Raw genomic sequence first — 18182 nt, 5'->3', positions numbered from 1 at the left:
ACTGTACTTGGAACACACAACTCTCCACCAGCACTTTTATTTTCTCCCTCCCAACCCGCCTTCTTCCAAACAGATTTTCAGGCGTACAGGGGCAGGGGTGGCTTTATGCTACAGAGTTGGAGCTCAGGTGCAGAGCCCCGAGAGGCAGGTGGAGAGCGCAGGTGTAGGCGCCGGCACTAGGCTGAAGAGTGCGCGGCGGCCGGTGCGAGGCGAGGACGACGGACCGGTCTCCAGCGAGCTGAGTGCCGCCTGGCGCTGCTCTCGGGACACGTCCCCGCGCAGGTCCAAGAGGGCGGAGACGTGGTCCTCACTGCGGGGACGCCACCGGGGTGGTCAGCCCCGCCCTTCCCCTCCGGGACTCCTCCCCACTCTCTGTCGCGGCCCCCAGCACCTCACGTCGGGAAATTGTTGCTGCAAGCCTGCTACCTCCAGACCAAGCAGCGTGGGGTCGCAGAGGTTCAGCAGTTCCCTCACCGCCAGCAGTACCGGCGTGCAATGCGCTGTCTCCTCCAGACCCTGGGGACGTTGGGGTCGGGTTTTTAGCCAGCCTTCGCTCCTACCCACCACAGAGATCCTCCAGCTTGTCCCTCCAACAAGCGCTCACCAAACTGAGGAAAAGCTCTTTAAACTGGGCGGCATCGTGCTGCAGGCACTGGGCTGCCTGAGCCCGCTCATCCGCGCTGCGGCACACGAGGCGGCCCTGCATCAACGCGTGTAGATACTGCACCACCACGGTGCGCTCTGCCTCGGCCAGCAGCACCTGCAGGGAATGTGATGATACAGGTCTAGATCGTCTTTTCCATCCCGACCCCGCCCCGTCGCAGCCTTTCCGCCCAGCGCACCTGAACTTCAGGATTCCGAATGCGCCGGAAGTCCCGGCAGAAGTTCGACGTCTGCTCGCACACACGGTCCAGCAACTCAGAGCTTGACAGCCATTGGCGCGAGGGCAGAGCCGTGAACAGAGGCTGGGGAAGAAAGGTTGGTCACAGACGGGGCTGGAGAAATGCACAGCTGGCAGTCCCTGCTGGCCTCCTTACCCACACCGGCTCACCGCCTCCCACCCACATTTCGACGGAGAGGAAGCCTCACCTGGAGCTCCACCTGCAGAGCCTCCAACACCAGGCGGCAGATCCTCCTCTGTAGCTCATCCAGCCCTGCTTCTACCGGAGCCAAGACCCCGGGAGCCACTCCATCGAAGTGCAGGATGGACAGTGAGGCGCTGGACCGGCCAAAAGTACGACTTCAGGACCAAGGCCAAGGCCTGCACGGCCCTTTGTGGTTCAGTCACTAAGGGTGCCACCTGGTGGCGCAAGTGTGTGGCAGGTGGGGGGCGGGAAAGGGAGTACCCGGGAATTCTGAGATCTAAGGTCATCTGTCAAGGCTAGAAGGGATGCGTTCAGCAGCTATGAGAGACACAGCCAGGCGGAACCTGCCTCCAATTCATGATGTGACCATTAGCAAATCACTCATTCTGTGTTTCCTCATCCATAAGAGGATAAAAATCAATCTGCCTGTCTTCCCTGTATCTACCGCAAGCAGCTCAGCCCCCAAGAGGAAGGCAAGTTTTTGTTTTATTCACAATAGTAACCTCAGACTTTACTTGGCATAGAGTGGAGTCTTGATAAATATTTGCTGACAGGACAAGTAATTGCCACTGTGTGTGCCTCATATCCGTTTACTTTATGAAATTCACAGACCAGTCCATTATTGCCCACATAATACTAATGAAAAAGTGAGATTCAGGTAGGAAACTCTCCCAAGGACACACAACTAGTAATTCCAAACTACAGTTAGAACCCCTGACCTACCTGGGTATATAGATCAGCGGCATAAGTGCCTGCCTGGCAAGTGCAAGATCAAGAATTAAAAAAACAAAGCAAAAACCTGAGCTACTTGGGCTGAGTTCCTAGTGGCCTAGTGTGTGTGGAACCATACATACTAAGAACCAAGTAGGGGTTAGCGAAGGTAGCTTTTTCTGGGAGTGAGGGGCTTCTAGTACCTCAGTTCTGATTGGTGGTTGAGGGCAGCCAGTAGGTAGGACACATAATGAGCAGCCAGGGCTTCCCCACTGAGGTGGTCTTGGGAAAATTGGATCAGAGCATCACTGAAGCTGCAATGGGCAGAATGGCTTCTGGGTTTGTTGCTACTTTCATACCTGTATAGGCCCAGTCCCCACACTCCCATCCCATTTCCAAGTACTTATTTGGAGGAACCTTTCCCAACTGGTGTGTCCTCCCCATTCAGAGGCCTTTGGGGATGCCCTGGGAGTAGACTGAGGGTTGGAAGTGGGTGCATGCTTGCCAGACCTCTTTAGGAATGTGCCCAGTTCTGACAGTGCCATGCCATGAACCCGGTGCTGCAGTGACTCACTGACCATGCCGGCCAGATGAATGTTCTCAGCCAGGATCTACAGAGAGGTACAGGCAGTCATCAGCAAAGCTCCTATAGTCCTGCCCTCTTCCTGCTTCCCTATGGGGGCTGCCCACCTGCCTGATCACTTTCCCACCCACCTGCAATACGATGGCTGGCATTGGTGAGTGGTAGAAGCCAGAAGGGTCTGTGTTGGGCTCCTGCTCCCGGCTCCACTCACCTACCTCCCCATCCAGTGCCTTCTGTAGCCACTGAGCCACACTTGCCTGGGTCAAAAGGCAAGGGACAGTGGATGGGACATAGGATGGCAATGACCCTGACAGAGATAGACGTAGGAGTCTACCAATAGATGTCACAGCCAGTGGACAAAGAATCTCTCTGTGCCCCAACTACTCACCTGGACTTTAACCACAAATGTTGCCTCCAGCTTCTCAATGTTCTCTGAGGTCAAGAGGGGCTCCAGCTGGGACACATCAGCCTCAGGCCCCAACTCCAGGCTCCCCATCATTTCCTTTCTGGAGATAGGTGGCCCAGCATCACACTGAGCCCCCAGCCTCTAGTCCTCCCACTTCTTACTGACCCCAGGACACTGACCCCGGGTACACGTGCAGTGCCCAGTGCAGCAAGGTGAAGGCATCGGTAGCTCCCAGCTCAGGTCCTTTGAGGAGTTGCTGCAGGCTGCGGCGCAGGCCATTATGCAGGGTGTGGGACCATAGCCTGATCACATTGTAATATGGTGGGCAGCAAGGTGCTACTAGCGCCTCAGCTGTGGCCAACTCAGCAGGCAGAGCTACCTGCAAAGCCTTTAGCCACTCTGCTAGGGCCCCTGGCTTAGGCAGCACAGTTGTTCCAAAGTGGACCTGCTCCAGGCCTGCTTGTAATGCCTGCAGACAGCGCCGCTGCCAGTCTCGAGGGCCCCGTCTCTGTGGAGGTGTGCGCCTAGCCTCCATCTCTGCTACCCGAATAGCAGCCACGAGTAAGGCTGGATCTGTCCGTGCCAGCTGTCCTGCAGCCCCTGCAGCTTCCTCCACAGCATGGCCCATTGCCTCAGCCAAAAGGCCCAGGCCCTGGAAGACTGGCAACTCTAGGCCCCCCAAGGATACCCATGCCTCCTCTTGTAGCTGCTCCAGCTCCCGCAGGCTCACATATGCCTCCAAGAGTTGTTGGGCATCGATCAGCATCTTTGTGTGGGTCACTGAAGCAGGCACTAGTGAAGGAAAGGAAACAGCCTTGGGTCTCAGCCTTCTCACCTATTTAATGGGTACAATAAGGGATACTGAGGCCCTGAGACTGCAGGATCTATAAAATATGTAATAACTATTATAGTAAAGAATTGGGCAATCTGAAAAGATTCAGACAAAGTTCTAGAGGCTTGGTGAGTGAGATGGAAATCATTGAACTGTGGAATATAAAAATTCAAAAGATACTGGAGAGAAGGCAGAAAAAAACTGGAAGCTACGCTAGTCGATGTTCAGTTATCCTGCTCGAAAAATATGTTGGGGCCACACACGTGCTAAGCACTTGCTCCACCACTGAGTTATAACCCCAGCCCCTCCTCTTTTTTTTTTTTTTTTTTTTGAGACAGAGTGCCCCTGTGTAGTTCAGGCTGGCTTTGGATTCACTAGGTATCCAGCCTGGCCTTGAACTCTTGGAAATCATCTTCCCTCAGCCCCTGGAGTTCTGGGATCACAAGGTGTGTCATGATACCTGACTTTTCCCAGTCATTTCAACATATGAACAACCAGGGTGGCCAGAGCAATATGACAGGAGTCCATTCTGATTCAAACATCCCATGTGTGACAATCCCAGGATAAGTTGATTTTGCCTTCTGCTTCATATGCCCCTAGGACCCTTTGTGTGTTCAAGGCCAGCCTGGGATACCTAGATTGTCTCCATGCAGTCTCTTACCAGTGCCCCAGCCCTTTGATCAATGATGGATGTTTATGGGCTGACTGTTGAAAGCTTTCTGCAAACTCACCTGCCTGCAGCCGGGGCAGCAACTGAGACAGGGCCTGCAGTTGTTTGTGTTGAGTAACCTGCTCCCGCAGGGCCTCTAGGGACTTTGAGGCCTGAGCCAGGCCTTGGATCAACCCATGGGCCTGGCTCAAGGCCTCATGGACTCCCTGCACAGCCCCAAGAGCCTGGGACAGCTGCCACACACCAGTTTGCACACCTTCCAGGTATGACTGCACCACTGACTGTGGAGAGATGTAGCAAATGAGTCCTGGACAGCCCTGAAGCCTACCCCAGCACTGCTGCCCCCTTCCCATGCCCACCTTGAGGCGTGCTTCCAGGAAACAGGTACGTTGCACCTCACGGCTGCGGTACTGGCCCAGACGGGCCAGTTGCTCTGGCCGGTAGAAGATGCCTGAGGCCCACTTGAGTGCTGCACCTCTGGCCAGCTGCTCTGCTCTGTCCTGCTCTGGCCATTCAGGCCCTGGACAGGAAGAGCCTGGGTGGCCTTGTCAGTCAGAAAGTTTTGTCACTGACCCTACTTCCTATCCTAGTCCTCAGCCTTTCCCTAGGACAGGAACACTCCTCATTGTCCTATAAAGCTCCAGCCAGACCTGGCAGAAGGGACCCAACTCCACCATTCACTTCTTTCTTGCCATCAACCCTCCCTCAGCCCACCCAAAAGGGCTCATACCAGAGGGAAGTGTGGGCTGCATTTTGTCCTTAATTGATGAATCCATAACAGGCCTGGAGCTAAGGTGGGAGTGGGGACAAGGGTTAGAGCAGAATGAGTATTCTGGGCTGCTGCCTCTGCCTCAGCCCTTCTGAGAAAAGAGGTAGGTGCTTTCCCAGACCCTCAGGAAATGACAGAGTGGTGGGTGTGATGGGGAGGCACCTGGCAGGCCTGTGCCCATTGGGATTCTGGGTTATGCCACGTGAGGCAGAGTGAAAACAGGCTTCACCAATTCCAAGACTCTGTTTCTGCTCTGAGATGTCCAGGATAGTCTGGGAAAAGACTTACCAGACTTGACCAGGGGTCCCGTTCTCACTCCTCTAGTGGCAGCCTTGGCTGAGAGAATGGCCTTTGCCCCTCTGCAGAGCTGGCAATGCCCTCCACTGCTACTGGGGCCTGCGTGGCTTCAGCTGCTTTGGCCCACAGCAGAAGAATTCCTCTCCCCAAGGAAGCTTTTCCCTCACTTCCTAGCCCAGAAACCCCTTCTTTTCTCCAAGGCCCCTCCTTCCCCAAAGCAGAAAGGAAGGAAGCTGAGTTTCTGGTGCTTTATTCCCAGCAGGGAAGAGCATCCGCACTGAAATGGGGAGGGCTGGGCACTACTTCCGGAGGGGTGGGGGAAGGGTTGAACTCCTATGATGACAAATTTTTTTTTCCTGTGTATGTGCTTTTTATTGGTATCTTTATTTTTAGATATATATAACGTTCATCATAGGAAATTTGAACCTGTACCTGATATACCTTGCTTCTTTTTTTCCCCATTACCCTCCCTTCCTTACAAAAGCTTTGTTTCCATTTTTTCTCCTCCTCCTCCTCTTCCTTCTTCTCCTTCTCCTTCTCCTTCTTCTTCCTTGTCCCTTCTTTCTTTTCCTTCAATCATCAATTCTTTTTTTTTTTTTTAAATCATCAATTCTTGATCACCCACCTTGGACCTTTTAGTGCTGAGGACAGAGATATGAAGTTGGCCTCCACCTTGGTGAAGTGTGAGACGTGGATGCAGACAACACCGCTGCATGAAAACTGTGCAGTTGGGCTGTCGGAGGAGGATGTGCACCTCTGCATACATCTCTGTGTACACAGATCATGGGTGTTGGGGAGAGGGGCGATAGTGGGGGGTGGCCTGGCAGGGATTGTGATAGTTGTGTTGATCTTGAGTGACAGACAGCCCTGAAATGGACTATAGAGTGCACCTTTCAGGTCGACCCTTTCAGACAGAGGCCCTCATTTCCCAACTCCCAGGTGTACTGGCGGATGAATTCTCACAGCTGGAGCTCTGAGTCAGTACTGGTGTGCACCAGATTCATCTAGTCTCTGATGCGCCTTTCCTTGGTCTCCGGAGTGTTAGGATTACAGAGATGGCCACCACGCCCGGCCTTCTCTTCTTCTACGGTTAGACATTTGCCGATGGCCCCGGGAGCTTTACGTCCCTGAATACAGATAGGAATTGTGCTACGTTCCCTGAACCGGTGCAGGGCGGAAGAGGAAGCAGCGCTGGAGGTTCCGGCGGCTTGGTGGCCAGGAACGGAAGCGGAAGTGGCGCCGGCGCCGGCCTTGGCCTGGCCTGGCTCAGGGGAGGCGGCGGGCGGGCGGGTGCGATGGCGGAGGCCGGGCCTCAGGCCCCGCCGCCCCCGGGCACCCCAAGCCGGCACGAGAAGAGTCTGGGACTTCTCACTACCAAGTTCGTGTCGCTTCTACAGGAAGCCAAGGACGGCGTGCTTGACCTCAAACTGGTGCGGCCTGGGCTGAGGGGCGACGGGGCGGGGGGCCTGTGGGCCAGTCCGTGGCTGGTAGCGAGGACTCCCGGGCTGGCCTCGCGGAGTCCTATTAGGGACGCCCGCCACCCATGTACGTTCTCGCATGAAAGAGGCTCCGGGGGCTTTCATTCATTTTGCCGAAGCCGTTGAGCGTGAACTACGTGTCGCACTCGGGGTTGCAGGTGCTGGCCTTCGTGGCCCTTCCTGGCTGACATGGGGTTTGAAAAAGTATCACAATACCCAGGTGTCTTTCCACCCTGCGGTCCAGAGCTGCTGTAGTGCGGTAGAGGCGCTGTGGGTTGGGACCTAGGGAACTCTCCTCCCAGACCACCCCAATATAACAGGGGTATACCCCGGAGTGGGGCTGAAAATGCACCACTCTTTTTTGTCTGCCAGGCAGCTGACACCCTAGCTGTGCGGCAGAAACGGCGGATTTACGACATTACTAACGTGTTGGAAGGTATTGGGCTGATCGAGAAAAAATCCAAGAACAGCATCCAGTGGAAGTGAGTGGAACCATGTGTGAAAGAGCAGCCTGCAGGGGGGAGGGGGGAGCGTGGGTGGAGGGTGCAGGGGACAGCAGGGGCCATGGGACCTGGAATTCTCAGCCGCCCCTCTCAGGCTTACCTCCTCGGCTCAGGGGCGTGGGGCCTGGCTGCAATACCCGGGAGATTGCTGACAAGCTGATTGAGCTCAAGGCAGAGATCGAAGATCTGCAACAGCGAGAGCAAGAACTTGACCAGCACAAGGTGTGGGTGCAGCAGAGCATCCGGAATGTCACAGAGGACGTGCAGAACAGCTGATATCCTCCTGGTGGTCCCTGGTCTGGGGGAGTGGAAAAGGGGCCCAGCTGGGTTTGTTGTGTGGTACCCTGAGCCTTGTCCCTCTTGGGAATATGATCCTGCATCCCATACCTACGTTTTAGCTTTCGGCCCTTTCTTTAGAGACCTTTATTCTCCAGTCTTAGCCTGTGATCCCTCCTCATGTGTAATCTAGGCTCCAGAACTTTCTCTGAGGGCTTGTGTGTCAGGCTTGTTTTAAAGAGTTGGGTCTCCTCCATGGTCTGCCATGTGACACTAGCAGGGCATTGGCCATTCTCCTTAACCCCCCATACCTTGGCCTACGTGACTCATGAAGACATCTGCAGATGCTTTGCTGGTGAGCAGAGCCTGGGTAGGGGAAACTGGGGGTGGGCCTGGGCTGAGCCACAGCTCTTTTCATTGAGCTGTAAGGAGAGTTCCACCTCTTAAGAGGGTTCCTGGGGCCTATCCAAAGAGGTACCAGGCAGGGTAAGTCCTTGGTTTGCGTTTGACTTGATTAGAGGCCAACTACACTGAGAGAGTGCAGACATCCTGGGATGGGACCTTGGGTTTGCCCCAGGAGCATTGTGCTCTGGGTTTGGTTGTTTGGGCATGACAGAAGCACAAAGGAAAGAGAAAGAAAAAGGACCCTTTTATGTGTGTACACGTTCTCATGACCATATGCAGGAGGCAGGAGCTCCCACTTTCAACTTAGTTAAGTTTCATTGTGGATATAGGAGCTGATCCCTTTCCATTCCCTCTTGTATACCCCAGACTCGACCAGAATACCTATTTCCAAAGGATCAGCATCATCAATTGAGGAGTGAGGTGTTTGTGGCCAGCTGTTGTGGGAATGAGAGATGCCTACTATTTAGTCCCTTAGAGACTGTGGTCTCCTGTCTTGTTCCTGGGGGAAAGCATCTCTATTTTGAGCTCAAATTGAGCTCATGGTCCTAACCCATTGTCCTTCTTGTTTTAGGAGACACTCTCCTGGCCATCCGGGCCCCATCAGGCACCAGTCTGGAGGTGCCCATCCCAGAGGTGGGTGCTTAGCCTAGCCAGGCAATGTCAGCTGGTTGTGAGGGCGGGTGCTGGCTGTGGAGCCTGATAAGGCCCGGGTGGAGCAGGTAGGGGGAGGCCTGAGGCTTGGGGTTATCTAGGAGGATGGGTAGCCTGAGTGGGAGAGGACACTGGCCTGACCCAGAATAAAGCAGAGCCATACCTGCTTGCAGTTCTAGTTGTCCCTCATCTCCTACCTCCAGGGTCTCAATGGACAGAAGAAATACCAGATTCATCTGAAGAGTGTGAGTGGACCCATTGAGGTACTGCTGGTTAACAAGGAGGCATGGAGTTCACCACCTGTGGCTGTTCCTGTGCCACCTCCTGAAGATCTGCTCCAGAGCTCATCTGCTGTTTCTACCCCTCCACCACTGCCCAAACCTGCCTTAGTCCAGCCTCAGGAAGTCTCACGTCCAAGCAGTCCCCAGCTAACCACCTCTACTCCTGTTCCTGAAAGCACTGAAGTCCCGGGGGTGGCTGGCCCAGCAGCTGAGGTCACAGGTAAGGCACAGTGGGCAGCTGGTGATGATGGGTTTATCTTCTGGGGCCCCAGAGGCAGTAGTATTGTGGAGCATCACAGTCAGGCTTGGAAGAGACTGTCAGAGTTGGCTTTGCCCTGTTCCCTGTCCCACCCCCACCCCCCTGCTGTGACAGTGAATGAGCCCTTTAAACAGGGAAACTGTGAGTATAAAGAAGCACTTGGTGGCAGTTTCTTCCAAAACTAGATCTGCCGAGACTTATGTACCCTCATAGCCCCACTTGGACCCTTGTCCAAGAACTTTCCTCCTGCAGGCTTTGTTCCCTTCATTGACTCATTTCTAGTTTTCCTCTCTGTCTGGGCTGACTGGCAGTGCCTGATTCCTTGGTCTAGGAGCCAGAAGTACTACGGTCGTTCTGGCTGTGGTTTTTAGTCCAGCCAGTTTCAGTGACCCATTTTCTGTCCCCATGTAACTGGGTTTGGGGATGTGGTTGCAGTGAGTGTCTGCCCTGGAACTGAGAGCAAGGACAGTGGTGAACTCAGTTCGCTCCCGCTGGGCCCAGCAGTGCTAGACACCCGACCACTGCAGTCTTCTGCCCTGCTGGACAGCAGCAGCAGTAGCAGCAGCAGCAGCAGCAGCACTAGCAGTTCATCTGAACCCAACCCGTCTACCTCCTTTGAGCCCATCAAAGTGGACCCCACAGGTGGTGAGTAACTGCCCCACTGAGAGCAGCAAGGAGAGTGTAGCCTCAGCCCAGTGCTAGGCCAGACACAGAATCTCCTCTGTCAACCTTTGTCTGATACCAAAGTTCTGCTAGCTAGGACCAGTGTGGAACCCCATCTCAAGCCCTGCCTTCCACCCCTTGGGGTGTCACTGAGCCTCTCACCTCACTAATTGACACTTGCTCCTGTGTTCCATCTCATCTTCCCTGTCTCTTCTAATTTCTATTTTCTATTTCTGACTTCTATTCCTGTCCGTCTTGGTCTCCTGCTCATCCTCCAATTGAATCTGGTAGGATCCTGTCCCAGTGCTGCATGCAGCAGTGCTGTCGACGAGGTGCTGAATCTAGCAGGTTCGCGAGTGGCTTGGGTCTGATGCTCTTTTGCTCCCTGCCGATACTCTTTCTGTTTTGGGGTTGAATGAGGAGTCCTCACTCTTCTACCTCACTTGCTTCTTTTGCATCTCTCCCTGACACTTGCTTAACCATTGGTTCTTGTAGGGCTGTGTGCCATTTTGCACCTGGGAGGAGCCCGAGCTCTGGTCTGTCTAGATGTGTTGCCTGATCTCCACACTTCTGTCCCTACTGCTGTCTTCTGTATCTCCAGTGAGTCCCTTGTTTGTGAACCCATTTCATTTTGAAATTTGCATTTCCATTTCTGTGGGTACTCTACCATTTGACACTTGTATGTTAACCCAGTTCTCTCTCTTGCCACCTGTGGACATTGGCTAAATGAGTTCTGTGTGAGACATCTCTTATTGTCTTATATCTTCAGCACTCAGGGGCCACCTAGATTCTAGACTTATCTGTATCCTCTTTACCCTGACTGACAGAATAATCTTTCTGAAAGGTAACCCTATGGCAAGTGCCTTCAGGGCCAGTTGTGGCGGTATAGACCTCTAATCCAAGCACTGTGGAGGCTGAGGCAGTAGTATTAGAAGTTTTAGCCCAGCTTGGGCAGTTTAGCAAGACACTGCTGAAAAATTTTTTTCGAGGGCTAGAAATATAGCTCAGTATGAAGGCTCTGGGTTCAAAAAAGCAAGTGCTTTCATGGCTGGAATATAATTTATTGGTAGAATGTATACTGTTCATGTGAGAGGCTCTGGGTTCAATCACTAGCACACACGTGTGCATACATCTACATTCAATGGCTCCTCAGTGTCTTTTGGGAAAAAAGTCTGAGCTAAGTTTAACGGAAGATGTCACTCATGATCCTCTTCAGTTTCTTTTTCCTCAGTTTCCCATATGTGTTCTCTTGGTCAGAGACTTGTAATGGGGTCATCACCCTGTAGTAGTATCCCCTACATAGTGTGTACTTCATCTCTGCGATGTTACTTGTTCCGGGATGTTGTCTCAGCCTGGCATGTAGCAGGTGCTCGGCAGAGGTGGGAGCAGATGGGCATCTCCCATCAGACAGGACACACACACAGCCCAGTGAGAGATGGGAGTCTGTTGACAGCTGCAGTGCCTCTGATGTAGAGGCTGTACCCTGTGATGGACCTTTGGTACCCTCGGCTCAGAACTGAGTCACTCAGTTCTAGCAGAGGAGGCCAACAGCTCCAGCAGCTTGGCTCCAGGCAGGGCCTACATTTCCTCAGCTGTGAGGAGCCATGGGGATGAGTGGTTTAGGATCTGAGGTAGGTGAGGGCTCTTGTGGAGCCAGGTTGAACCTCTGCCTTGAGCACAGCTTTCTTGTTTTTTCAGTTCTTGAACTCCCCAAAGAGCTGTCAGAAATCTTTGACCCTGCACGAGGTAGGCCATGTACCACCATGGGGCTAGGGATAAGGGACATAGCTCATTGAGTGCTATGGCTATTATTTTTGCCCTTCTGAGGACATTTTTGCACTTGGTACCCAGGGTAAAGGGTAAGGCAGAATGGGAGCCCCTTTCATGAACTTTTATGGGAGCCTAAGTGTAACTTAGTTCTCTCCATTCTCAGAGTGCATGAGCTCAGAGCTGCTGGAGGAGCTGATGTCCTCAGAAGGTGGGTATCCGTGGGGTGGGGGCTGGGAGAGTGGGTGGTTGGCTGTGGCCCGAGGTTGGGTGACTGCTGGATGGAGTCTTGGCCCAGACCCTCAGTCTAGTACTCTCTGCAGTGTTTGCTCCCCTCCTCCGCCTTTCTCCTCCCCCTGGAGACCACGATTACATCTACAACCTGGATGAGAGTGAAGGTGTCTGTGATCTCTTTGACGTGCCTGTTCTCAACCTCTGACTGATGAGGACATGCTCTGTGTGGCCAGGACCCAGACTGAGCTGGGACTGCCTGGGGCTGCCCCAACCCCTGCATAATTTTAGAGCCACAGACTCCTGGCTTCCCCAGCCTCTCCACTCCTAAAGGTTCTGGCCACACCTCCCACTCTTGCCCTGGCAGTGGCATTGTGCTAGCAGAGTGGGAAAGGAGCTCAGTCCTTTCCACCGTGGAGCCAAAGTGTTTGCCTCTCCTTTTCTGGAACCTTCCCCAGCCCCAGCCAGCTGCCACCCAGTGGCACAGATCAGCCAGCGCCCGCATAGGACAGCTTGTCTAGCCAGTTGTCCTGTTCCTGCTGCTCCCGCCCCTAGTAGGGAAGCATGGGGGTAAAGCTGGGCACTTGCCAGCTACCACCTTGCCTTCCTTTCCTACTTGCTCACCCTACAGCTTCACCCAAGCTTTCCTGTGCCCCCTCCCCCACCCCCTTCTGCTGAGCCCTGAATCCTGGAAACCTACAGGTGGCCTGGGGTGGGGCAGGGGTGTTAACAAGGTGGAAATGAGGTCTAGGAATCTGGGCCGGTGGGTCCCTGAGGCTTGGCCCAACCTCCTTCTTATTTCCATTCATTCATTTACTCACATTTAGAGCCATTTACAAAGATTTAGAAAGATTTACAGTAACGAATGAATTCCTATATAAAGATTATTTTTATACTTTTTGCAGCAAAAGGAAATTGTAATATTTGTACAGTATCCAATTGAATAAAGACCATGCCTAAGGCTATCTCTGATCTGGTTCTTTGGGGCCTCACAGGGACAGTGCCGAACTGGTGGCGGGACTGGGTGGGTCACGTGCTGGGATGAGAGGTGCGGCAACTTGCCCTCCCTCCCCCAACCTGCTGCACCTTGGCATGGGGCGGGGCCTCCAGCGGGGCGGACCAAGGCAGGCACCGTCCCACACTCCAGCTCCCAGGACTCCGACCCGGAACTAGCCCTGACTCCCTTGGGAAGGCTGCAGCGCCTGGCCACGAGTGGGAACTTTCTGGACAGTAACTGTGAGGCACCGGGACCAGGTGGCAGACAGGGACACCTGTCTAGGGGCCCCAGAGTAGGTACTCCCTGGGAAGGAGGTGTTGCGTTGCGTTGAAAAGCACAGCCACGGCTGTCTGAAGCATGGCGCCCCCGCGGAACGTGGTGAAGATTGCCGTCCAGATGCGTGATGCCATCCCGCAGCTCATCCAGCTGGACCAGGTCACCTGGCCTGTCAGGCCCCCATGCGCCCTGCTGCCCACCTCTAGGTCGTTCCCTTCCCCCTCGGGGTAGCCAACTCTACCACTCCCTCAGGTCCCCACCCCAAATTGTCCCCATTCCTGCTCCATGCGTGACAGTTCCATTTGCAGGCAAAGCCCCTGGCTGCTGTGTTGAAGGAGGTGTGCGATGCGTGAGTTTGGAGGGCTGGGGTGGCCGTGGGGGAGGGGCGGGGCCCGAGGCGCCCCTGCCCGCCTTCCTGAGCTTCCGCGCCCTACAGGTGGAGCCTGACTCACTCCCATCGCTACGCCCTGCAGTTTGCTGACGGGCACAGGAGATACATTACCGAAAATGTGAGTCTCCACCCAGCCCCACATGCTAGCCTGTAACCCTCATCACACCTGACCCTGATTCCAAAGACTCATATTCGAAATGTGAACTTTTTCTCACCCCTCAAGCCCTCAGGACAATCCAGTTGACCATTCCTCAAAGCACTCTTTGACTTGGCCCTCCTTTTTGCTCTTTCCTCCAGAACCGCGGAGAGATCAAGAATGGCAGCATCCTGTGCCTCAGCACTGCCCCAGTAATGTCCCTTTTGGTCCCACCTCTTTCCTGACTGCCCCTGCCAACTGCGCCTTTCTGTCTGTGGGCCTCTGCCCTAGGTCTGGAGGCCCTGGCCCCAGCCAGCAGGGCGCCACCTAGTGGAAAGCTGTCTGCTTTCTGTCCAGCCTCCTTTCTGTTCTCATCCTGGCCAGGACCTTGAAGCCGAGCAGTTGTTGAGTGGGCTGCAGAGTACAAGTTGTGAAGTTCGCCGAGAAGCCCTGAGGCACCTCGTCCTGTTGGCCTCAGATATGACTTTTGCCCAGGAGGTCATCAGCCGTGATGGTCTTCAGAGACTGGGCACAATCATTGAGGATGGGGATGAGTGAGCACAAGGCTTCGGTGGGCTGGGAGGACATGATGGGGCTTGGGATCCTGGTCTGGTCCTGCTTAGCCCCAGGTGTCTCCCTCACCTCTCAGCCTAGGGGAGGTGCTGGCCCTTGGGCTGAGGGCCTTCTTGGAGCTCATGGAGCATGGTGTAGTATCCTGGGAGACACTCAGCATCCCCTTTGTCAGAAAGGTAAGTGGGCTTTTCTAAGGGCAGTGGGTGGAAACAACAGGGCAGTCCCAGGATCTGACTGTCTATTCTGGCAAGGTGGGGCCAACCCCCTACTGCTCTTACAGGTGGTGTGCTATGTGAACATGAACCTGATGGATGCCTCTGTGCAGCCCCTGGCCCTCCGGCTGCTGGAGAGTGTGACTTTGAGCAGCCCTGCCCTAGGCCAACTGATCAAGAGTGAAGTGCCACTGGATAGGCTGCTGGTGCATCTGCAGGTGTAAGGCTCTGGGGTAGGGTACACATGGGGGGATGCAGCAGTAGACCCTAGATGTTCAGTTGATCCCTGCCCACTTCTTTCCACAGAATGAATCAACAGCTGCAAACCAAGGCCATGGCATTATTGACAGCTTTGCTGCAGGGGGCCAACCATGCAGAACGTAAGGTGAGCACCCACCCATTACCTGGATGGGGAGGTAGCAGCTGCTAGGCACTGTGTTTCACTGCGGGACTAAGTCATCTAAGTCCCCTTCCCATCTACCTCAGCACATGCTAGACTACCTCTGGCAAAGGAACTTTCGTCAGTTCATCTACAAGGTAGGAAAGGCCACTCCAGGGAGACCCCTCCCCATGGCTCCTCTCCCATCAAGCCCACAGCCTGCCTGTCTTCCAGAACATCATCCATAGTGCAGCACCACTGGGTGATGAGATGGCCCATCACCTGTATGTGCTGCAGGCCCTTACACTGGGGCTTTTGGAGCCACGCATGCGGACACCAGTTGACCCCTATAGCCAGGTTTGTCTTTAGAGGGGACACAGGCAGAAGATGATTTGGACTTGGCTTTGAATCTGTGATCTTTTTTTTTTATGTGTGTGTGAGGTACTCGGGATTGAACTCCAGGCTTCATACATAGTAGTCTGGATGGGCCAGGGAGATAGCTCAGTAGAATAAGTGCTTGCCTGGCAAGTGCAGGGTCCTGAGTTCAATCCCCAGTACAGCAAAAAATAAATAAAAAACAAAACAAAAAAACAGTAGCCTGGAGTACCACTGAGCTCCACTCCCATCCAGACTATATGGTCCTGACATCCTGATACCCTCCCCCTAAAAAACATTGACCCCAGGAACAGCGAGACCAGCTCCAGGCCCTGCGCCAGGCTGCCTTTGAGCCAGAGGGCGAGTCTTTGGGCACTGGGCTGAGTGCTGACCGTCGCCGTTCCCTCTGTGCTCGAGAGTTCCGCAAACTGGGCTTCTCTGTGAGTGACCCTTTCCCAGAATCCCTACCCCAACCTCCCTGGGGCTGTGGTTGTTCCAGGAGCTGAAGCCCTTCCTGAATTGCCTGTGCTCCCACCCCACCTCCACACCCCCAGAACAGCAACCCAGCACAGGACCTGGAGCGTGTACCCCCTGGCCTGCTGGCCCTCGACAACATGCTTTACTTCTCTAGACAGGCGCCCAGTGCATATAGCCGGGTTAGTGACAGGTTGGGAGGGAGAGTTGGCAGCATCCTCCCTTGGCAGGGTCCCCATGGGCTTAGCTGAGACTCTGCCCCTTTCTTTGCTCCTGCCATCCTAGTTTGTGTTGGAGAACAGCAGCCGAGAAGACAAGCATGAGTGCCCCTTTGCCCGGAGCAGCATCCAGCTGACTTTGCTCCTGTGCGAGTTGCTCCACGTTGGGGAGCCTTGTGAGTGGGGCTGGGCACAGTGTATCCAGGGCCAGGGATCAGAAGGGCAGAGAGGGCCAGGGTCTGTATACACTTTCTCCCTGAGCCCCTCCTGCCCCCCTGTTCCAGGCTCTGAGACAGCCCAAGACTTCTCACCCATGTTCTTCGGCCAAGACCAGAGTTTCCATGAGCTCTTCTGTGTGGCCATCCAGCTGTTGAATAAGACATGGAAGGAGATGCGAGCCACACAGGAGGATTTTGACAAGGTGGGTGGGATGGGAGCTGAGAGGCCAGGGCAGATGGCTGTTCTGAAAAGGGGCCCAGAGATTAAGCCCTGTGCTGAGCTTGAGGTGGCCCCAGGTCATGCAGGTGGTACGGGAGCAACTGGCCCGAACACTGGCCCTGAAGCCCACCTCCTTGGAGCTCTTCCGGACCAAGGTTAATGCACTCACCTATGGGGAGGTGCTGCGGCTGCGGCAGACAGAACGGTTGCACCAGGAGGGCACACTGGCTCCTCCCATACTGTGAGTTTCTGGGATAGGTCCACAGTCCTAGCTTATACCTTCCAGACAAGCCTGTAGGCTTACACCTTCCATATACCTGTAGGCTACATCCCAGATCATTCCTAGTTAGTGACTCCCCACCTCCCATCCAGGGAGCTGCGGGAGAAGCTGAAGCCAGAGCTCCTGGGACTAATCCGCCAACAGCGTTTGCTCCGCCTCTGTGAAGGGACACTTTTCCACAAGATCAGCAGCCGGAGACGCCAGGGTCTCTGAGTGGGGCAAAGAGTGGTGGGGTGTGGCTGGGCTGGGGTGAGAGCCCTTCCTAGCCTGCTACCTTCTTCCCCATTTCCCACAGACAAGCTATGGTTCTGCTGCCTGTCCCCCAACCACAAGGTGCTTCAGTATGGTGATGTAGAAGAAAGCACTGGCGTACCCACCCCAGAGAGCCTGCCTGAGCAGCGTAAGACTGGCAGGGCCACTTCTCCCTGATACTGCATTCCCTGGGGCTGCCTAGGGTACCCCTGTCAGCCCAGTCTTCTTTCTGTAGTCCCTGTGGCCGACATCAGGGCACTCCTGACAGGGAAGGACTGCCCACATGTCCGGGAAAAGGGCTCTGGGAAGCAGAACAAGGTGAGTGTAGCAGAGCAGGAGCTTCTTCCTGCCTGCCCCATTCCCTGCTAAGTGGCTCTACTGCCTGCTTCCCTAGGACCTCTATGAGTTGGCTTTCTCCATCAGCTATGACCGTGGTGAAGAAGAGGCATACCTCAACTTCATTGCCCCCTCCAAACGGGATGTGAGTGTCAGGACCAGACTGAGTTGGGCTGATGGACAGGGGACACAGATAAGCTGGCCCTCATGACCTGCCTCTATCTGTCCCTAGTTCTACTTATGGACAGATGGGCTGAGTGCCCTGCTAGGCAGTCCTATGGGCAGCGAGCAGACCCGGCTGGATCTAGAGCAGCTGTTGACCATGGAGACCAAACTGCGGCTGTTGGAGCTGGAGAATGTGCCCATCCCTGACCAGCCACCACCTGTGCCCCCGCCCCCCACCAACTTCAACTTCTGCTATGATTGCACTATTGCAGAACCTTGACTGTGAGTTTGGCCAAGGCTACCGCTGCTGCTATAGCAACTGCAAAGGGTGGAAGGTAGAGAAGTACAGGCACCCTGATCAGCAAAGACTGCAGCAGTAATAAAGTCTGCTTGGTTCTTCAGATACTGTGTCAAGCCAGCTCTGAACCTTGTGGGCCAATCCCGTGACAGATGGGGACAGGCATCCCTTTCTGTCTTCAGACTTAGCTAGTGAATAAGATATCAGTGGGTCCACAAACTTGGTAGCTACTTTGGGGCACTGGTGTTCTGAGGAAAGTAGGGCCAGGCTGAGACTGTTGACCTTCTCTGAGATGAGTCATCAGCCTCTTTCAGCGCTGGTCCTAGAGAGGGAGAGATGAACTATGGTCTCTGGGCATCAGATTGGGGAGAAGTAGCAGGGTAGGAGGCAATGCCCACATCGATGCCTTCCTGGTTATCCCCCATAGTCTGGAAGCCATGCCTTCAGAAGGCTCCTGACAGTGTGACTTTAGTCCTTAATCTTTCTTGGCAGTGTTCTGTGTCCTCTGTGGGACT

General features: G+C 54.5%; 3 protein-coding genes across 17 annotated transcripts; 2 read left to right on the top strand and 1 right to left on the bottom strand.

Moving 5' to 3' along the window:
* Positions 1-21: 21 nt before the first annotated feature.
* Positions 22-5535, bottom strand: Exoc3l1 (exocyst complex component 3 like 1). Of its 13 annotated transcripts, none has more exons than XM_023709225.1 (14): positions 5345-5535; positions 5018-5076; positions 4647-4831; positions 4349-4568; positions 2965-3577; positions 2768-2885; positions 2511-2636; positions 2307-2407; positions 2000-2110; positions 1090-1219; positions 843-965; positions 605-760; positions 392-516; positions 22-310 (listed from the first exon to the last, which is right to left on the bottom strand). In XM_023709225.1, the coding sequence occupies exons 2-14, from the start codon at positions 5061-5063 to the stop codon at positions 124-126; spliced, it is 2241 nt and encodes a 746-aa protein (XP_023564993.1). In that variant the 5' UTR covers positions 5064-5076; positions 5345-5535; the 3' UTR covers positions 22-123. The 13 variants fall into 13 exon arrangements, with proteins under 13 accessions (XP_023564993.1, XP_004625939.1, XP_023564994.1 ...); XM_004625882.2 differs by having other exon boundaries at positions 4647-4822; XM_023709226.1 differs by having other exon boundaries at positions 4647-4807.
* A 1051-nt stretch (positions 5536-6586) lies between these two features.
* E2f4 (E2F transcription factor 4) lies at positions 6587-12832 on the top strand. Of its 2 annotated transcripts, XM_004625881.2 has the most exons (10): positions 6587-6783; positions 7204-7313; positions 7448-7609; positions 7922-7965; positions 8587-8648; positions 8870-9167; positions 9642-9851; positions 11568-11615; positions 11803-11847; positions 11960-12832. In XM_004625881.2, exons 1-10 carry the CDS (start codon positions 6649-6651, stop codon positions 12073-12075), a joined length of 1230 nt encoding a protein of 409 aa, XP_004625938.1. In that variant the 5' UTR covers positions 6587-6648; the 3' UTR covers positions 12076-12832. The 2 variants fall into 2 exon arrangements, with proteins under 2 accessions (XP_004625938.1, XP_023565146.1); XM_023709378.1 differs by lacking the exon at positions 9642-9851 and having other exon boundaries at positions 6599-6783.
* A 147-nt stretch (positions 12833-12979) lies between these two features.
* Positions 12980-18182, top strand: Elmo3 (engulfment and cell motility 3). 2 transcript variants are annotated; one of them, XM_004625880.2, is made up of 20 exons: positions 12980-13299; positions 13449-13489; positions 13577-13649; positions 13829-13879; positions 14052-14221; positions 14317-14416; positions 14521-14672; positions 14759-14837; positions 14939-14989; positions 15066-15188; positions 15515-15646; positions 15761-15862; positions 15966-16074; positions 16183-16319; positions 16414-16577; positions 16709-16821; positions 16912-17016; positions 17104-17186; positions 17263-17349; positions 17437-17793. In XM_004625880.2, the coding sequence occupies exons 1-20, from the start codon at positions 13222-13224 to the stop codon at positions 17647-17649; spliced, it is 2163 nt and encodes a 720-aa protein (XP_004625937.1). In that variant the 5' UTR covers positions 12980-13221; the 3' UTR covers positions 17650-17793. The 2 variants fall into 2 exon arrangements, with proteins under 2 accessions (XP_004625937.1, XP_023565203.1); XM_023709435.1 differs by lacking the exons at positions 15515-15646; positions 15761-15862 and having other exon boundaries at positions 17437-18182.

The sequence above is a fragment of the Octodon degus genome, unplaced genomic scaffold (assembly GCF_000260255.1).
Source record: "Octodon degus isolate 3935 unplaced genomic scaffold, OctDeg1.0 scaffold00011, whole genome shotgun sequence".
In the NCBI taxonomy this organism is placed as follows: domain Eukaryota; kingdom Metazoa; phylum Chordata; class Mammalia; order Rodentia; family Octodontidae; genus Octodon; species Octodon degus.
The sequence above is the reverse complement of the archived record's forward strand: the minus strand, read 5'-3'. Positions and strand labels throughout refer to the sequence as shown.